This window comes from Phymastichus coffea, unplaced genomic scaffold (genome assembly GCF_024137745.1).
Source record: "Phymastichus coffea isolate CEN01 unplaced genomic scaffold, Cenicafe_Pcof_1.1 PCOF00006, whole genome shotgun sequence".
In the NCBI taxonomy this organism is placed as follows: domain Eukaryota; kingdom Metazoa; phylum Arthropoda; class Insecta; order Hymenoptera; family Eulophidae; genus Phymastichus; species Phymastichus coffea.
The window spans coordinates 3,818,308-3,834,830 of NW_026706817.1; the positions used below are offsets into that span (position 1 = coordinate 3,818,308).

Here is a 16,523-nt window from a genome sequence, read left to right on the forward strand (position 1 = left end):
GTTTGCGTGAAGCAATGCGAAAAAAACGCCCCCATTTATGGAAAAACAATTCATGGCTTTTGCATCACGGTAACGCACCTGCTCACTCGTCTTTGCTTGTTCGTAATTTGTTGGCCAAAAACAATACCGTAGTCGTGTCCCAACCTCCATATTCACCAGATATGGCTCCGTGTGACTTTTTCCTGTTCCCAAAGTTGAAGAGACCCATGAAAGGACGGCGTTTTTCCTCGATTGAAGAAATAAAGGCCGAATCGCTGGGAGTGATCAAGGACATACCAAAAACTGAATATCAAGAGTGCTTCGAAGATTGGAAAAAACGCTGGCATAAGTGTATTATATCTGTGGGGGATTACTTTGAAGGGGACCACATTGATCTAAACGAATAAATAAATATTTGTTTGGAAAAACGATCATTCCGGGTACTTTTTGAACACACCTCGTACGCTTACGATGTGCTCGATGTCCTCTTGGACCCCTGGGCACTCCGCAGTACTGTACATACCAAATGCGATGCAGGTAATAGCAAAAACACCCATGGCCAATGAGCACCTGTGTCAGTTGGAACATAATTTGTCCATGTCTCCTCGTCCACTTTCCGATGTCTAGAATGATGCGTCCAGCGACTGCCACTTTTCGGTCTTTTCCGTGAGTCATCGTTCATTAGAGTCTTCTGAGTGTTCTTCAGCTTCCTCATTTCATCTGTGATATTTAATCGTTCTTTTAGCCGTCAATAAGTTAATCGGTGCAATTCCTGTGATCATCAATATGGCTATATCTGATACGGTGCGGTATGCGCGGGACATCCTTAGTACAGCTATTTTACAAGCCCTTTACCATGGAGCTTCATACGTTCTGTCGCTCGTCAGGGCGTCGGCCTAGATGGGTGTTCCAGATAGCATTACAGAGCTCACGACTGTCGAAGACATTTGCTGATGCTTCCAACCCAACCCGACCCAATATTAGACATAATGCCTGCCAATGTTCGAGCAACGTTCGATGTCTTGTTGTCTGCTCATAAAGTGGTCTTTGGATAGCCGCATATCCAGTGTGATGCCCAGGTATTTCAGTTGGTCCCCTGATCATATCTGCTTGTCTTCCACCGTTCAGGTGGTGTTCTCTTTTTTCTTGGAGCGAGGACGACGAGTATCGGCTCCGATTTTTCACAGCAAGGTCCAACTCATGGTTCCTCAGCCATCTAGTCACCGTCTCTGTTGAGATATCTTCAAGATATTCTATTTCCTCGAATCTCTTTGCTGTGACAACCAGAATAACTTCATCCGCAAAGGCTACTACTTTGGCTCCCTTGGGAAGCTGTTGTCTGAACAGGTCGTCTTATACCACGCTTCATAATAGCCGATCCCGAATCGACCCTTCTGATGTTGTGTTAGTGGGTACCGTCGTCGGTGTCATAAACCAGGGTCCGGTCCTATGTAAGCGGACCTTAGTACCTTTAATTATTCTACGGATTGCATAATGTTATCCCGTCTAGCTTAATTAAACGCATTTCTGATTTCTAGCGCAATAATCGTGCATATAAGTCTTGAACTTCGTCCACTACTAAGCGCATTATTGGCTATCTCCACAACTCGACCAATGGCATTGATTGTTGAGCATTCTCCCCTCTAAAGCCATACTGGCGCTCTGATAAATCACCCGATTTTTTTTATAGCTGCCTGCAATCTGGGGTATATCACCTACTCTAGTAGCTTTCTGGTAATGTCCAGCATACAGAGTGGTCGATAGGCTATGATTTATCCGGTGTTTTATTTTCTTTGTGGATCAGCACCAACCTCTGCCATTTTCAGTGTATTAGGAAATGTCCCTTTCTGAGACAGGCGCTGAACGCGTCTTTAAATATATGGAGAACGTGAAGCGCAGCCGTTTTAATCTCAATACCCGGTATACCGTCCGGACCTGGGGTTTCGCGGATCGGAATTCTCATGGCAGAAAGTCTCAACTTTTGATCTGATACTTCATTTGGCTCATTGGTGTCAACTTTTCTCAGTCCTATGTCGTCTGCACGTACTTGAAGGTCTGAGAACAGATGGTGGACCACTCTATCAATAACCGTGCACGATGGTGGAGTTTCACCCCTCGACTTAATCTTTTGTATGACCATTTTGTATGGCCTGTGGCAGAGGTCACGACCCACTTCCTCATAAAAATCCTACCAGCATTTCCCTAACATTCTGTCAGTCTTTTGGCTGCTTTGATCGCAGCCTAGAACTCTGCACTTCGTTTCATAGGCTGTTAACAGCACCGGGAATCGCGAAATGTTTTTTGCTCTCTGATTACTTCTTTTCCTTAGACACTCCCTTCTTAGGCCTGCGATGGTGTCACTCCACCAGTATAATGATAAGCAACCGCGAGCATTACACTTCACTGCCATGGAGGTGTCACAGGCAGTTGTTAGGACTGCAGTGAGGCCCCGGGCCTTATCCTCCATGTTCCTTTTAACCTTGTTCTCTCCAAGAAGTAGAGGAACATATCCTTGTCAAAGATTGCTAATGCCCATTCCTTTCTTTGGCTCGTTGTCGGTTTGGCTCTTATTCTGCTGGTAAGCTCTAGCCGGCATACCAGTACATAGTGGTCGCTCACCTTCCAACCCAGTCGTTCATCCATCAGTCTAGGGTCGACGAATGTGACGTCTATCACCGATGACCTCCCGGCCTTAGATTAGGTGGGTATCGTCCTACGTTGGCGATCTCCAGCTCAGTACCGCAAAAGCTTCAAGGAGCATGCGGTCGTGGGGCTTCTCTAGTCCGTCGTCCAGGCGTTGAAGTCATCCGCTATAGCCAGTGGTATATAATTGGGATAACCTAATATTGGCAACGATGTCTTGCAACGTTCTTTGAAATTTCTGTGACAGCTGTAAATACACATGCCAGCAATCTCCACTCACTTGAAATTAGCTACGGAAACAGTCATCTTCTTGGATATATACACACAGATGGCTACCCTGCCGGTGGCATCGTTTATCCAATGTGGTCCAGCCAGATCCTTATACTCCTCGCTGATAATAACGACGTCAGCTTTTTCTTCCAGTGCCATCTTCGAGAGTAAATTCTGTGCAACCTCGTAGTTGAGTTTATCTGAAGTTGGTCTGAAAAAACATCCGTTCGCGTATTTACTGACCAATTCTTGAGATTTTAAAAATATTGATATGATGATGAAGCAATTCTGGCCACAGGTTCGTGTTCAGCCAGTCGAAATACATAGAAATATAGATATCACATGCCCGGACCAAAGACTACTCTCTCTCTCTTTCTCCCTCTCTTTCTCTCTCTCCCTCTCTCTGTCTCTCCCTCTCTCTCTCCCTCTCTCTCTTTTTCTGTTTCAAAACAAAAATAAAAATTGAAACTAAAGATACGATCCGCTATTGCACAATGATATCAGCTTGTAACGAATGCACATCGTCGTTACCAACTTATTTAAAGGAGGATATGATAGGCACTTTCGATCAAAGCTATCGAAAGAGGGAAAAGAGGATAAGTCAATAAATAATAACATTATGAATCATACCAAAACTTAATCTTATTCTAATTAACACAAATCAACGAACATTTATACATCTTAAAAACTAATTATTAAAAAGAAAAAAAAACGAACGTATAAGCGACTTGAAAAATTACTATACGAGGTGTGATCAAAAAGTAAGGTGAATTTTTATTTTTCTCAAAAAATATTTATTTATTCATCAATTTTTATTTTATCTCCTTCAAAGTAATCCCCCTCGGATATAATGCACTTGTGCCAACGCTTTTTCCAATCCTCAAAGCATTTCAAAAAATCATTTTTTGTGATCTTGTTTAGTTCATCCTTTGATGCCGTCTTTATCTCCTCAATCGTGGCAAAACGCCGTCCTTTCATGGGCCTCTTCAGTTTTGGGAACAAGAAGAAGTCACAGGGGGCCAGATCTGGGGAATACGGTGCCTGTGGCATCGTTACTGTGTTGGTTTTAGCCAAAAATTCGCGCACAAGCAACGATGTGTGAGCAGGGGCGTTATCATGGTGCAAAAGCCAATTTTTATTTTTCCACAAATTCGGACGTTTCTGGCGGATTGCTTCGCGCAAATTGCGCATAACTTGCAGGTAATATTCCTTATTTACTGTTCTGTTACCTGTTATTTACCTATTTATATACCTATGTTATATACCTATTTACCCTGTTGCAAGAACTCATGATGCACCACGCCCCTGCAGTCAAAGAAAACTGTAAGCAAAACCTTTACATTTGATCGAACTTGGCGTGCTTTTTTTGGTCTTGGTGATCCAGAATGCCTCCACTGGGACGATTGAGTCTTAGTCTCGACGTCATAACCGTATACCCATGTTTCGTCACCTGTTATAACCCTGTTGAGTAAATCTGGATCATGGTTGACGTCATTCAGTAGCTCTTGGGCGATGCTCATACGACGTTTCTTTTGGTCGAAATTGAGCAATTTCGGAACAAACTTCGCTGACACACGTCTCATGTCTAAATCACTCGTCAAAATTGATTGGCACGAACGAAATGAGATGCCAATATCATCAGCAATTTCTCTAATGGTAATTCGACGATTTCCCAACACTATTTTCTTCACTTCTTCAACATTCTCATCAGTTGTTGATGTGCTGGGGCGTCCAGAACGAGGTTCGTCGTCGGTGTCTTCTCGGCCTTCTTGGAAGAGTTTATATCACTTGTAAACATTTTTTTGGCTTAAAGTAGACTCACCGTATGCCACTTTCAGCATTTCAAGTGTTTTGGAATATTTGATTCCATTTTTCACACAAAATTTAATGCAAACTCTTTAATCCATGTTTTTAGACAGCAGCAAATCGTGGAGCACGCAAAACACTTCTAACCTTGATGCCTCTCACAAACAAACCAAACATACTACAAAGCTGAAATTTGGAACGTATGTTCTAGACGAGTGTACCGACATAACCAAATAAAAAAGTCGAAGATCGAACGGACGTAGCCCGCTAAATTTCAAAATTCACCTTACTTTTTGATCACACCTCGTACTTATGACCTAAACAATTAGATGTCAACTGCTCGGCGAGTGAACGCCTTGGTAGTCCACTATCAGTCTCCCGTAACTTAGCCTATCGAGGCGCTGTTCGAAACCTAAAGAAAACCCAGATACCCGGCGGATAACGCTTTTTTTGGGAGCATTACTCTACTTAAAAATATACTACGACCGCACGTATGCTATGACGAGAGAGAATTAACGAGAGTGAAAAGAAACGAGGGATCTGACCTTGTTGACAGATTTCGGGTGAAACAGGCGGCGCGGGTAAAACAGCGTTGATGATACCCTTTTTCTCTCAATCTGGGGATAACTTGGGAAAATTTGAACGAAACTTTCGGCCAGGTCCTCAACCAGCAAAGGGCAGTCTCACTTTTTAAACAGGCGGCACGGTTGAAATACTCTGTGTACGCGGATCTCTGCTCTTCCTAATGACTTCTTATAGGGTGTTAATTTTAGATGTCGTGCGTTCTTTTGTTTTCACACTGCTCCTGTCAAGGTGTGGACGATTAGTACTGGCTTACTAAGTTTTTCCACTTAGCCTATTTTTTGAGCGCCGTGTGATGGGGCTTATACCAGTCAAAACGTCGCACGCCTGCTATGATTTGCCTATACCCTGTTGTCTTTCTCTCTCGTTCTTACTCTTACGCTCTCTTTCTCTATTTCTCCTTGGCTCGCTCCCACTGCTGGAGCCCTTCGGGCCTTTTCAGCCTTTCATTGGGAATCATCGATGCTGAAACAATCAGGCCAATAGTTAGGCATATTCTTATTGTATGTCTAACGCCAGTCAGTATATTTTACTGAGAGAAGATAAGAGAGAAAGAGAGGTTAACGAGAAGCAGGCTTATTGTCTTCTCTTGTCAGACGCTCAAAAACAGCGATCACCAGAAAACTCTAAATAAAGAAAAAGAAACACAAAAACGTTCAAAAAAGAAACTCAAACGATTGCGACTTTAGTAGTTCGCGATGAGTCCAGTTAATTTCGTGCATCAATTTTCCATCCATAGCGCACAAATATCGTCTAGTATAATTAGAGAGACAGAGATAATCCACCACCTCGTGCCTATCTTATCTTGCCGGCTATGCACAAGTATACGTATGCGAGTTTGTCGACTTTCACGCTCTACCGAATTGGTCTCTCTCTCTCTCTCTCTCTCTTTCTCTCTCTCTCTCTCTCTCTCATGTTTCTGAAATACTGTTGCTTTGTTCCCACCGTCATTGTCGTTGCCAATAGAAAACAGTAACTCTCCAGGTTTGTAGTCTTAAACAGTCCTACGGACAAACTTCTACCTATTGGCTATATTATACATGGTAATCGTTCCAGGCACTGGTAGGAATAGACTCGAGGAAAAGAACGATGTATAAAATGTTACTAAATGGCCGGTTATACTTTAATATTATTTAATAATTATTAAATAGCGTGTTTTTTAAATAGTCTAGTAACTCAACATGAAATTCACATATGTATTTTTAAGCAAATATCTTTAAGTACATTTCTCGAATTTGGTTAGATAATTGTATTGAGCTTAAAAAAACTATTCAAGGATATATATTTTGTCGAATAAATATATCATAAGACTAAATATACAATTCTCAGAACAAAACAGAGATCCGATGTGTGTGTATTTTTGGAAATATAGTGTGATGAAACTATTATATTTAATTACAAATATATTATTTATTTTTATAAAATCTGTATCATAATATTTGTGAAAATATATTGGTTATTTTTTTTCTTATTTTATAAATATTTTCTCAGCTGAAGCAGAGTCTGGAATTTTTTCCTCTTCCAAACGTCGAAAAGTTTCTCCGTTGAAAACTATCAAAAATACCTACAATGACGTTAGAGATAATAATGAAAATTCAACTGATTCTGACGATGAAAAAGTTACTAGTGAACTTGGCTCTAATAATAATGATCCAGAAGAATCTTTATTAAAAGTAGATAAATCTGAAAATAATTCTGTAGTTCATTCCAGTAAATTGAGAAAAAATCGTCTATCTAGAGGTGTAAGTCCTGGTAACGCTATTCGTCAAAAGGTTACAGTGGATATTAGTAATCCTGCATATAGAGTGCCTTTTGACTATGGGTGGAAGAGAGAATTGGTTTATAGAGCCGGTTCATCTGAAAATCAAACAAAAAGGATGGCTGATATTTACTATTACACACCAGAAGGTAAAAAAGTTAGAAGTTACAGAGAAGTTACCGAATTTTGTGAGTATAACAGAATTGTTATTAATCTTCCAATTGAAGCGTATAATGTATGATATCAATCAATTTTTCAGTGACTACAAGTGAAATAACAATTGATAATTTTACATTCTTCAAAGAACCCCTTGGTGTTAATGATCCTTGCAAAGAAATTATACGAGATGCTAAAAAACCTAGAGTTAGTTACTTTTTTCTTTAAGATAAAAATAGGTTTTCGTAAAATTAATATTTTTACTTTTTTTCAGGATCAGTTGGGAAATAAAATGTTCACCAAAGTAACAAAGAAAGGTAATGATATCCTTTTAACAAAAAAAACTATACCAAAAAAAGGTGAAAAATTTGCATCTTCTCCATTATCTATGAGAACTGCTTCAAAGAGTGCTAAAACTGCATCAGCTTTAAAAATAAAACTACCAACAAAAAAAGGAATCACGAAAAGTAAATTTAACATTACCATTATTCTATCATCATTATTCCAATACATATTAATTTATAAAATTATTCTAGAAGATTGTAAATCACCACAACTTACTTTATCAGACAATGAATTGACTACTCCAACGGAATGGAATTCCAACACAACAAGAAAGAATTTCGATGAAAAAAGTCCCTCAACAAAGTCTAAAAAACTTAACAAGTACGTATTTGTAAAATCAAATTCCATGATTTAGTAAATTACAAAAACATTGTTCTTGATTTGTGAATTTGTTAAATATTTAAATATGATTAGTTTATAATCATTTTTTTATGAACAAAGAACATCGCACGTCAATCATGTAATTGACACTGAACTATGAAATTTACTATCAACATTGATTTGAAAATCAGTCAAATTAGATGATTGAATAATAATTGGTCATTGAAGTCAATAATTTATATTGAATCGTCTTTTCATATTAAAATGTTAATAAATCCGCATGTACCTTAAAGAGTTACTTAATCCGTGTGTCGTCCTTTTTGTCTTGGCAATACATATCTTTCAGGACAAAAGTTCAAGAGCCATGTAGCATTAGGTGTTCAGCAGGTATGGGATTGATACCTAGCTTACATTGCTGCGTCTGTTTGTGTTTATATCACCCTGAATGCGCTGGATATATGCAAGTGAGAGGAAGTTATGAATTTGTTTGCCAGGTACATATAAAAATATTTATTTAATTGTCAATCAGGAGTTTGGTTTTATAATTAGTAAAGTGTGAATAAAATGAAACTAATGTCAGATATTTTAAGTTTTAGAAAGATAGAGTAGACAAGTTGCTTATTTAATAAAAGTAATTCTGATTGTTAGTTATGTGTACTCAAAAGTTCTGGAATAATTTAACTTTCGCATTTTTGAAAATAAGATTTATGAAAAGCTTTGTAGTCTTTAACAATATGTTAAAATTGATTGAAATATGTCTTATATATAATAGTAGATGTTAAAGGTTTTTTATTTTTACTTACTTTGATTGTTTACTTCGATTTGATGACCATATTCCGTTAAACGGACACACTGCATTATTTTTATTAAATGATTTGATTTCGATGACATACAATATTTTTATTACTTATTGAATAAAAATCAAGAGTTAAATATAAAAAATCGCTTGATTAAATGATATGGTACATTGCCTAATATTTTAGTAATCATTATTTTGACACTTCAAGATTAAAAACTGATATGACAAACGAAAAATGATACGTTTAATCGAATTTCACATACAGATTATGAGAATATATATATAATCTGTTTGATGTATGGCAATCATTTGATCTTTCCTATTTCTCTGAATCTAATTGTCATTCTTTTGTTTGAAAATTTTTTCAAATGTTATTTTTGAATACTACATTTGAGACACTCATGTATTATAAATTGTAAACGAAGTATCGAGGATGAATGGAATCATTATCGAACAACAATGAATGAGCGACGGTAGGTAAACAAAAAATGATCATAAAACTTAATAAATGTGAAAATTCTACAGAAAGTCCAACAAATTGGAGAATTAGGCCTGTAATCCAATATCCATTGTATTCAAATGAAATAAGCTCCTATTCTAACAATAAATAATATAGGAACTTCGTTGAGTGCCAAGGATAAAGATCATAATGTAAAAAATAACACATACCAACGAAATTGAACAGTTTCTTTCCAGAGTATACTTTCTCGAATGATTTAGATGTGCTGAATATAAATCCGCTCATAAAATTGCTCTATGACGTCAGATTTTTTGAAATATTCTAATCTAAAAGTGCAAAAAAGTCTTTTCTCATTTTTGAGTTTATGTGACCCGTCAGATTGTAATATACCTAAATAACTATACAAAGTGGCTTAAAGTACAAGTCTTAAACTTGTAAATGACGTTGACTTTGCTCAAATATCATTTTTTTTCACTGAGACATCGTATTTTTAAAGTTTTAATTTTTCTCAATTTTACTTCATTCCACCAATACCGTGATAAGTCAAGTGTATCTTGAAACAAACTCATATTTAAATGTCAAATCAACCCTATTCACCATAAATTGGATCGAGTGAACAATAACTAAATCAGAAGTCACAAAACCAACAAAACCCTATCTATCCAGAGTTCAACAAAGCAAATTTATAACCGAACTACAGGCTTCCAAACCAAGCAAACTTTGTCTGCTATAAGCTTAATCAAACTAGACACTGTTACACCGCCAAATCTTCAACCCAACTCATTCGGTTTACCTCAAAATATTTGAGCATATTCGTGTAGTTTTTTGTTTTATTAAAACCTAATATGTTACATAACCTCAAAGAATGGGAAAAAACGGCGTTTTTTTCACTTTTAGGTTAGAATTTCTTAAAAACCTGACTAGATAGAGCAATTCTACGGTCGGATTTGAATTCAGCACACCAAAATATTTCAGAAAAGTATACTCGGATTCCTGGGAAAATTTCTTTTTGGCCTCTGCAATTAAATAACTTAAATTGCACGATAATCACTAATTGCTTTAGATAAATAATGAATAAAATGATACAGAGCAATTATCAGAAAAATCACATAAATCGGTAAATAATAAAAATAAAATGGTAGACGTATATGTTGAAATCGGATTATTATACCAATATGAGAGTCTTACTCAATGATTTGGTAACATGTATAACAATTAGACATAATCTAATAAAATTACTTTAAGCAAATATTTTGATAATAATAGACTTCTAGGTACGCGCTTGAGCGAACGCGCAGCTGAGCAGTGTCTGAGATATTCCGCGGAGACTGTAGGAAAAAGGACAAATTAAATAACAAAAAGCAACCGGAGGGAAGGACAAGCCCAGTGCCAAAATAAGAGCATATAAATTTCAGCTAGCTGTTAGCGGAAATTCGAGAAAAATCCAAAAATGCTCAAGGGAGTAGTTTCTGAGGTTAGTCTCGCCGAGGAGGACAGCGGGCCCGAACACAAGTAAAGAAAAAAAAGCGGAAGACCCAAGAAAGACCATAAACAAGATTCTACAAAATGCGATAATAGGAATTTTTTAATGGAGGGAAAAAATGCGACGACGGTTTCAAGAGAAGAGCGAAAATAACTCGCCCATCGATGAGAGGAGTGTAGTAGAACGCTCAGAACAACACGCTTTTATATGACGAAATACAGTGCCTACGTCATAGGAGAACAGAGAATATTTCTAGCAATAGTCCGAGCATCGAGAATGTCTTAGAAACAGAACAGAAACCTGTCGAAATAAACAATAACATACCAGCAGACATTTATAGTGATAAAGGAGGCAATAGTAGATAAAGCAGAAAGCAGGAAGAAGGAGACGGACGAGAACGGGATAAGGAAGAATGAAGTCGAAGCCGGGACGAAGGGAAATAGCAACAGTAAGGGAAGACGATGACCAAAAAGAGCCGAGCAACTGGTTTGGAGGAAAAATACGAAAGACTGCTGAAAGAGAATACGGAGAACAACAGAGCATAACAAGAGGTGATAAACGGATTTCAAGAGAATTTGAAAAATGAAATAGTTGAAAGAAAAATGAATATGGAAAGATTAAAGCAAAGCGCTAAAAAGAAAGAGACGCGTTGAAAAAAAATCGGAAGAAAATGTTAGCAATTTAAATCTGAAAATCTAAAAGGGAAAAAACGCAGAGGAAATGAAGTGAGCTAGAGAGAAAATATCGGGAGAAATAGCATATAGAGGGAAGTAGAAATCAGGAGAACGAGCAAACGACCCCTCAATAGCGACAAAGCAAAGAAACACGAGAACTATGTTGATCGGGACACTGCGAAGAGTATCCTCAAAAGAGTACACGCGACCAACGAAATAGATAAGGAGAACAGAAATCCCGCGTACAAAAAGTCTGAAGCTTTATCGCAAGGCAAGTACACATAGGAATTGAGGGAAAGAAGAGCAAGAATAAACAATATCATGATGAGAGGAGTAAGGACGACGGATCAAAATACTAGGGATTTGTAATGGAATCACTCGTGAAAATGTAGACTCAGTAAAGTTATCAGTACGAAGGAGAGAACTACTTATAACTTTCAACTACTTTGCCAATAAAATGATAGTCATCAAGCGCACGAGGGAACTAGAAAGAAGAGGCATATGGGTAGAAGAGACTAGAACATACAGAGAACAAGAAGTTTAGGAGTGGTTGGAAGACACAGCAGAGAAGGAACGGGGCAAGAGCGGGGATGTATATGTAGGCTATCTAAAAATAAGAATGAAAGACAAAAAGTTTATCTAGGATGAAAGAATGAGAAGTCTAATAGCTGTTGACGGGGAAGGAAAAATACTTTTTCGAAAGAACAGGAAGAGTGGAAGCAGAATGCATGAAGCAGAGAGCAACAATAACGGTAGTAAAAGGGGAGACTACGACAGAGACAAGCATTAAGGGCGTGACATAGAATCTTGCCGGTATAAGGAAATTGGGAGCTTGCTAGGGGTTCGGGTTCTTAAGAGATAAAGACGTTATCATGATTCTAGAAATGTGGTTAGAAGAGCCTAAGACAAAAGCGTTAATCAACAATTTAGATAACGATTTCAAATGGGTAGCAAAACCAACGACTATGGTAAATTGGAAAGCAAAGCGAAGAGTGTTAATAGGAATCTGAAAAACCTTTGAGAGGAAAATAATAATAGAAGAGTAAGTGTTCGGATTAGTGGTAAAGGGGATTCAAATAGGTAAAGTGACTCGCATAAATATAATAACGGTATATTGTAACGCTAGAGAAAAAAGCGGGAACGTTGATAGAAAAAACAAATGAAATCTTATACGACAGTATAAATAGGAACAACAGAGTAATTATAGCGAGCGATATGAATATAAAAATAGGGACTAAGCAACTCAAGGGAGGGGTAGAGGAATTAGTAGAACGTCAAAAAGAAACTACTATTTATAAGAAGGGGGAAAATTTCTTCGAAAAATGGGAGATTATAATTTAACATTAAAAAATGGATGTACGAAAAGCATATGGAATAACTCAATGCTCGACCTGGTCATGGAAGGGTGTAATGAGGAAACGGATACTATTAAGTAACCATTAGAAGAGATAAAGACCACTTACCGGTAGTTATTAGTATAAGGAGAGCGAAAGAAAAAATAAGTAGAGAAGAAACAGATAGAAACCTTGAAGGAGAAAAGCTGAAATGGGGTGGTAGGAAAAAAGAGCAATTTAGACATAAAATGGAGGAGAAATGGAACGAGGCGGAGCTAGGGGAGAGAGATGTGAGATATAAGTAGACGATACTTCTGCAAAAAATATGGAAAACGACAAGCAAATTAAAAATGACAAAGATAACGTGGATATGAATGCCGAAACGTACAAGAGAGGTCAGGGAACAAAATATTAACATTTAGAATGCTCTGAAACGATGGTTAAAACCAGGGAAAAGGAGAAACCGCGATAATTAAAGGAAACAAAAAATTGAGTTGCAAAAATGAATAGCCTATGAGAAGAAAATTTGCAACGAACGTAAGTACGCGAAGATAATAAAATGCAAGGATATAGATGAATTTTAGCAAACGATAAATAATTACAGGTTAAAAAAAGCAAGCATGGAAACGAATATTAAAAAGGAGGAATGGGTAGAGCATTTTGGCAAACAGGGGATGAGAAAGGCGTGGTAGAGTTCGAACAAAAAGAGAAAAAAATGGAAGAAGAAACGAAAAGGAAACTAGAAACAGAATTAGAAGAGGGAGACGACCTTCTAAATAGGGAAATAACACGAGAGGAAATTAATGAGGCTCTGAGGAAATCAAAAATGGGAAAGTGGCGGGAGAAAATGGCATTCCTATGGAATTTTTAAAAGGATTACCCGACGTCTGGATAAAACAAATGAGGATTATTTTGAATAATTTATACAATGAGGGGGAAATAGAGGAGAAAAGAAAAATAGTGTGAATTTATCCTGTTCACAAGACCGGGGATGAGACAGATGCTAAAAACTGTAGCATAGTATCACTTTTGGATGTGAGGTAGAATTATTAACAAAAATAATGGTAAATAAATTAAATTACGGATAGAATTAGCTAAATTAAAGAATAGATAAATTAAATTATGGATAGAAACTAATGGGAAAATAAAAGAAAGCCAAGCGAGTTTTAGAGGAAAGAGCTGGATAAGAGACCACATATTCACGCTGAACTGCCTAGTCGATAACATATACACCCAGATTGAGTGAGTGAATGACGCAGATGTTCGGCTTCTTCCCAATGAGATAGAAGGTTGCAATCTTTTCCATTCAATTCTACGAGAAACGTTATAGGAGATGAAAAATTGTCAAAATTGCAAATTTCCCACTCCTTCTATTTATTATAAAAAATTTTATTGTAAAAAACAAGTATTCCCGTCACAACTTGAAAAATATATATTTTTTGGAAAAAAAGTTGAAACGAAAGTTCTGTTTTTTTAATTCAAAAAAACTTTTCTCTCTTATAATTTTTTCGATCAACCATTATTTTTTGAGATAATCAAGAAAATATGTCATTAAGCTTGTTATATCTATATAGTGTATATATAGTAAATAGCTATAGAATATACTTGAATGTTATTATCGCATTTGTCGATTATCTCGGAAAATAATAGGTTTTCGATCAGGATTATGGGGGAAAAATATAAGAAAAATTTATTTTTTCAAATATGGGGGAAGATACTAATATCGAGTAGGAAATAAACTCAAAGAGAAAGAAGGGAAACTTTGTATAGGATTCATTGACTTTCAGTTGACCTGGTAGACATACAATTAATATTTCAAAAATTGGAGAAAAGGGAATATATGAGAAAATACTTAGAATGATTAGGAAAATCTACGCGATCGCAGAAAACGAGGTAATCATCGGTGAAGGCATATCTAAGAACATTATTACAAATAAAGTGGTAAGGCAGGGATGTCCGTTAAGCCTTTTTTGCTTGTTCCATGTCGACGAGGAGTTGGAAAGAAAAATATGGTAGGCACAGTCGTGGGAGTTATAAAGATTGTCAGACTGATAGATTTTTTATTAAATCGTTCAGTATTACAAGAAGAATATTATGTATAATTTAGGATACTGAACATTCTTATCATCTAACAATTGTTACCACAAACAAAATGTTGTTTATATCTTGTTATACAATCAAGACTCATTACAATTCATCTCAAGAAACATAAACATTACTATACTGAAAATTTTCTTCATTCACCAAAATAAATCGACAAACAATAGCCACATGAGATCGGTCAACATTCTGCATAATGTAAGCTAAACTATGACATCATTCCAAGACGTCTGAAAACTTACAATATTGGCGCAATATTCTTATCAACAAAACGTTGAATGTAATATATAATAAGATTGAGTAAAAGTATGATTTTAAAGATCCATCGAACTAACATATTTTATAAACTGAATTGTAAAGAATGTGAATGGGTTACATATTGGTGAACGAATATGCCAAACACATGTTAGTAAACATAAGAATAATAGCAACAAGGATGCGGTTATAAATATATATATTCTTAAATTTAATTACGAGTTTGATTGAGTCCACCAATAATCTGGTTTTCGAGTCAACCTGAATAAAGCGCTATGTCTTAGAAATACTACATGTTAAGAATTTTCGTCATAACGTTAATGATAAAGAGAGTACTGAAAAACTGAGTAAAATATACATAATTCTATCATAAGTCTACTACAGATTAAAGATCGGGCACAGGATATATAAAATCGCTCACTACTTGTAAAAGCAGTAAGACTACATGTACTTGATCTAACCGCAGCACTTTTGAGCTGTAATTTTGTAAGTTGTTTAGTGAATTTATATTGATGTATTCTAATTGTTTTTTCATGCGGTTTTTTTATTCTATTTTTCATAATAAGTTTCTAAAGAGGTTAACAAATTTGTTAACAGAACGTTAAAAAATTGTTTTTTTTTCGTATTGTTCCTAACGATTGAGCATAGCTTACGTACGTTTATTTTAATATCATTGAATAAACTGTTGGAATAGATAAAAACCAATTTCCATTATGCAAAATTACAGCTTTTAGACAACGTTTAGATAAATTGATAAATAGCTTTCACTCTTCATCTTTAAAAGCATTAGGGTTCTCTCATCATTTCATTAATTAATCCTTTTATATTTGTACAATATGTCAACGAGTTTTTTCCATCTTTCGTAAATTTTACGAAATATTTTTTCCTTGTCTTGACAAGCATAAGCATTTTTTCCATTAGATGACGAATTTTTATTTTTTAATACTTCAGTTAGATTCTCAATTCCATTTTTTGATAATTTCAAATCTCTTAGGAGATCATTTAATCCTATTTGATCGAAATTTTTGAAGTTTTATTTTTGGTAACATCTGGTGAATATTTATCTTCCTCGCTATTATTTTGACTATCACATTCATTGTCTAAACTTTCAGTAACTTTCTTTTCCTTTGACCCTGATGGATTGTTAACTTCCATATATTACCAGATATCTCAGAGATTACAACAAAGAAAGTGGAACGATTTTATTGAGATATCAATTAAATTAAACGTCAATATCAAGGAAGCTAAAGTGTAAATTAATCGATCTTTTGAAGACAGAAGGGTTGGTTATAAAAGAAGAAAAGTTTGATTTTGTGCAATTTATAGTATTCTGAAACGTTGATGTAAACATAAACTTGAAATACCGTAATTTGTATGAGGGTATTGCTCGGCCAAAGTTTGTTTTATATGTGAATAAAATTACTGCGAATTATGTAAATACCATACGTAACTAGGACGTTTCCCATTTGAGAAATTCTGTCGCTGAATTCGGATTAAGCGATGCTCAGATCCATAGAAATACTACTAATATCTTCTTAAATTAATTTTGCCTCAATT

General features: G+C 36.0%; 1 protein-coding gene across 5 annotated transcripts in view; it reads left to right on the forward strand.

Annotated features, from left to right (window-relative positions):
* LOC131668335 (uncharacterized) overlaps window positions 1-16,523 on the forward strand; it is a 272,207-nt gene that overhangs the window by 62,554 nt on the left and 193,130 nt on the right. For 4 of the 5 annotated variants that reach the window (XM_058942421.1, XM_058942428.1, XM_058942437.1 and 1 more), the window contains exons 3-7: window positions 6,772-7,227; window positions 7,299-7,402; window positions 7,470-7,662; window positions 7,732-7,861; window positions 8,208-8,355. In XM_058942421.1, coding sequence (XP_058798404.1) covers window positions 6,772-7,227; window positions 7,299-7,402; window positions 7,470-7,662; window positions 7,732-7,861; window positions 8,208-8,355 — 1,031 coding nt within the window. The remainder of the gene's footprint in view (window positions 1-6,771; window positions 7,228-7,298; window positions 7,403-7,469; window positions 7,663-7,731; window positions 7,862-8,207; window positions 8,356-16,523) is intronic. The other variant, XM_058942452.1, reaches the window with a different exon arrangement.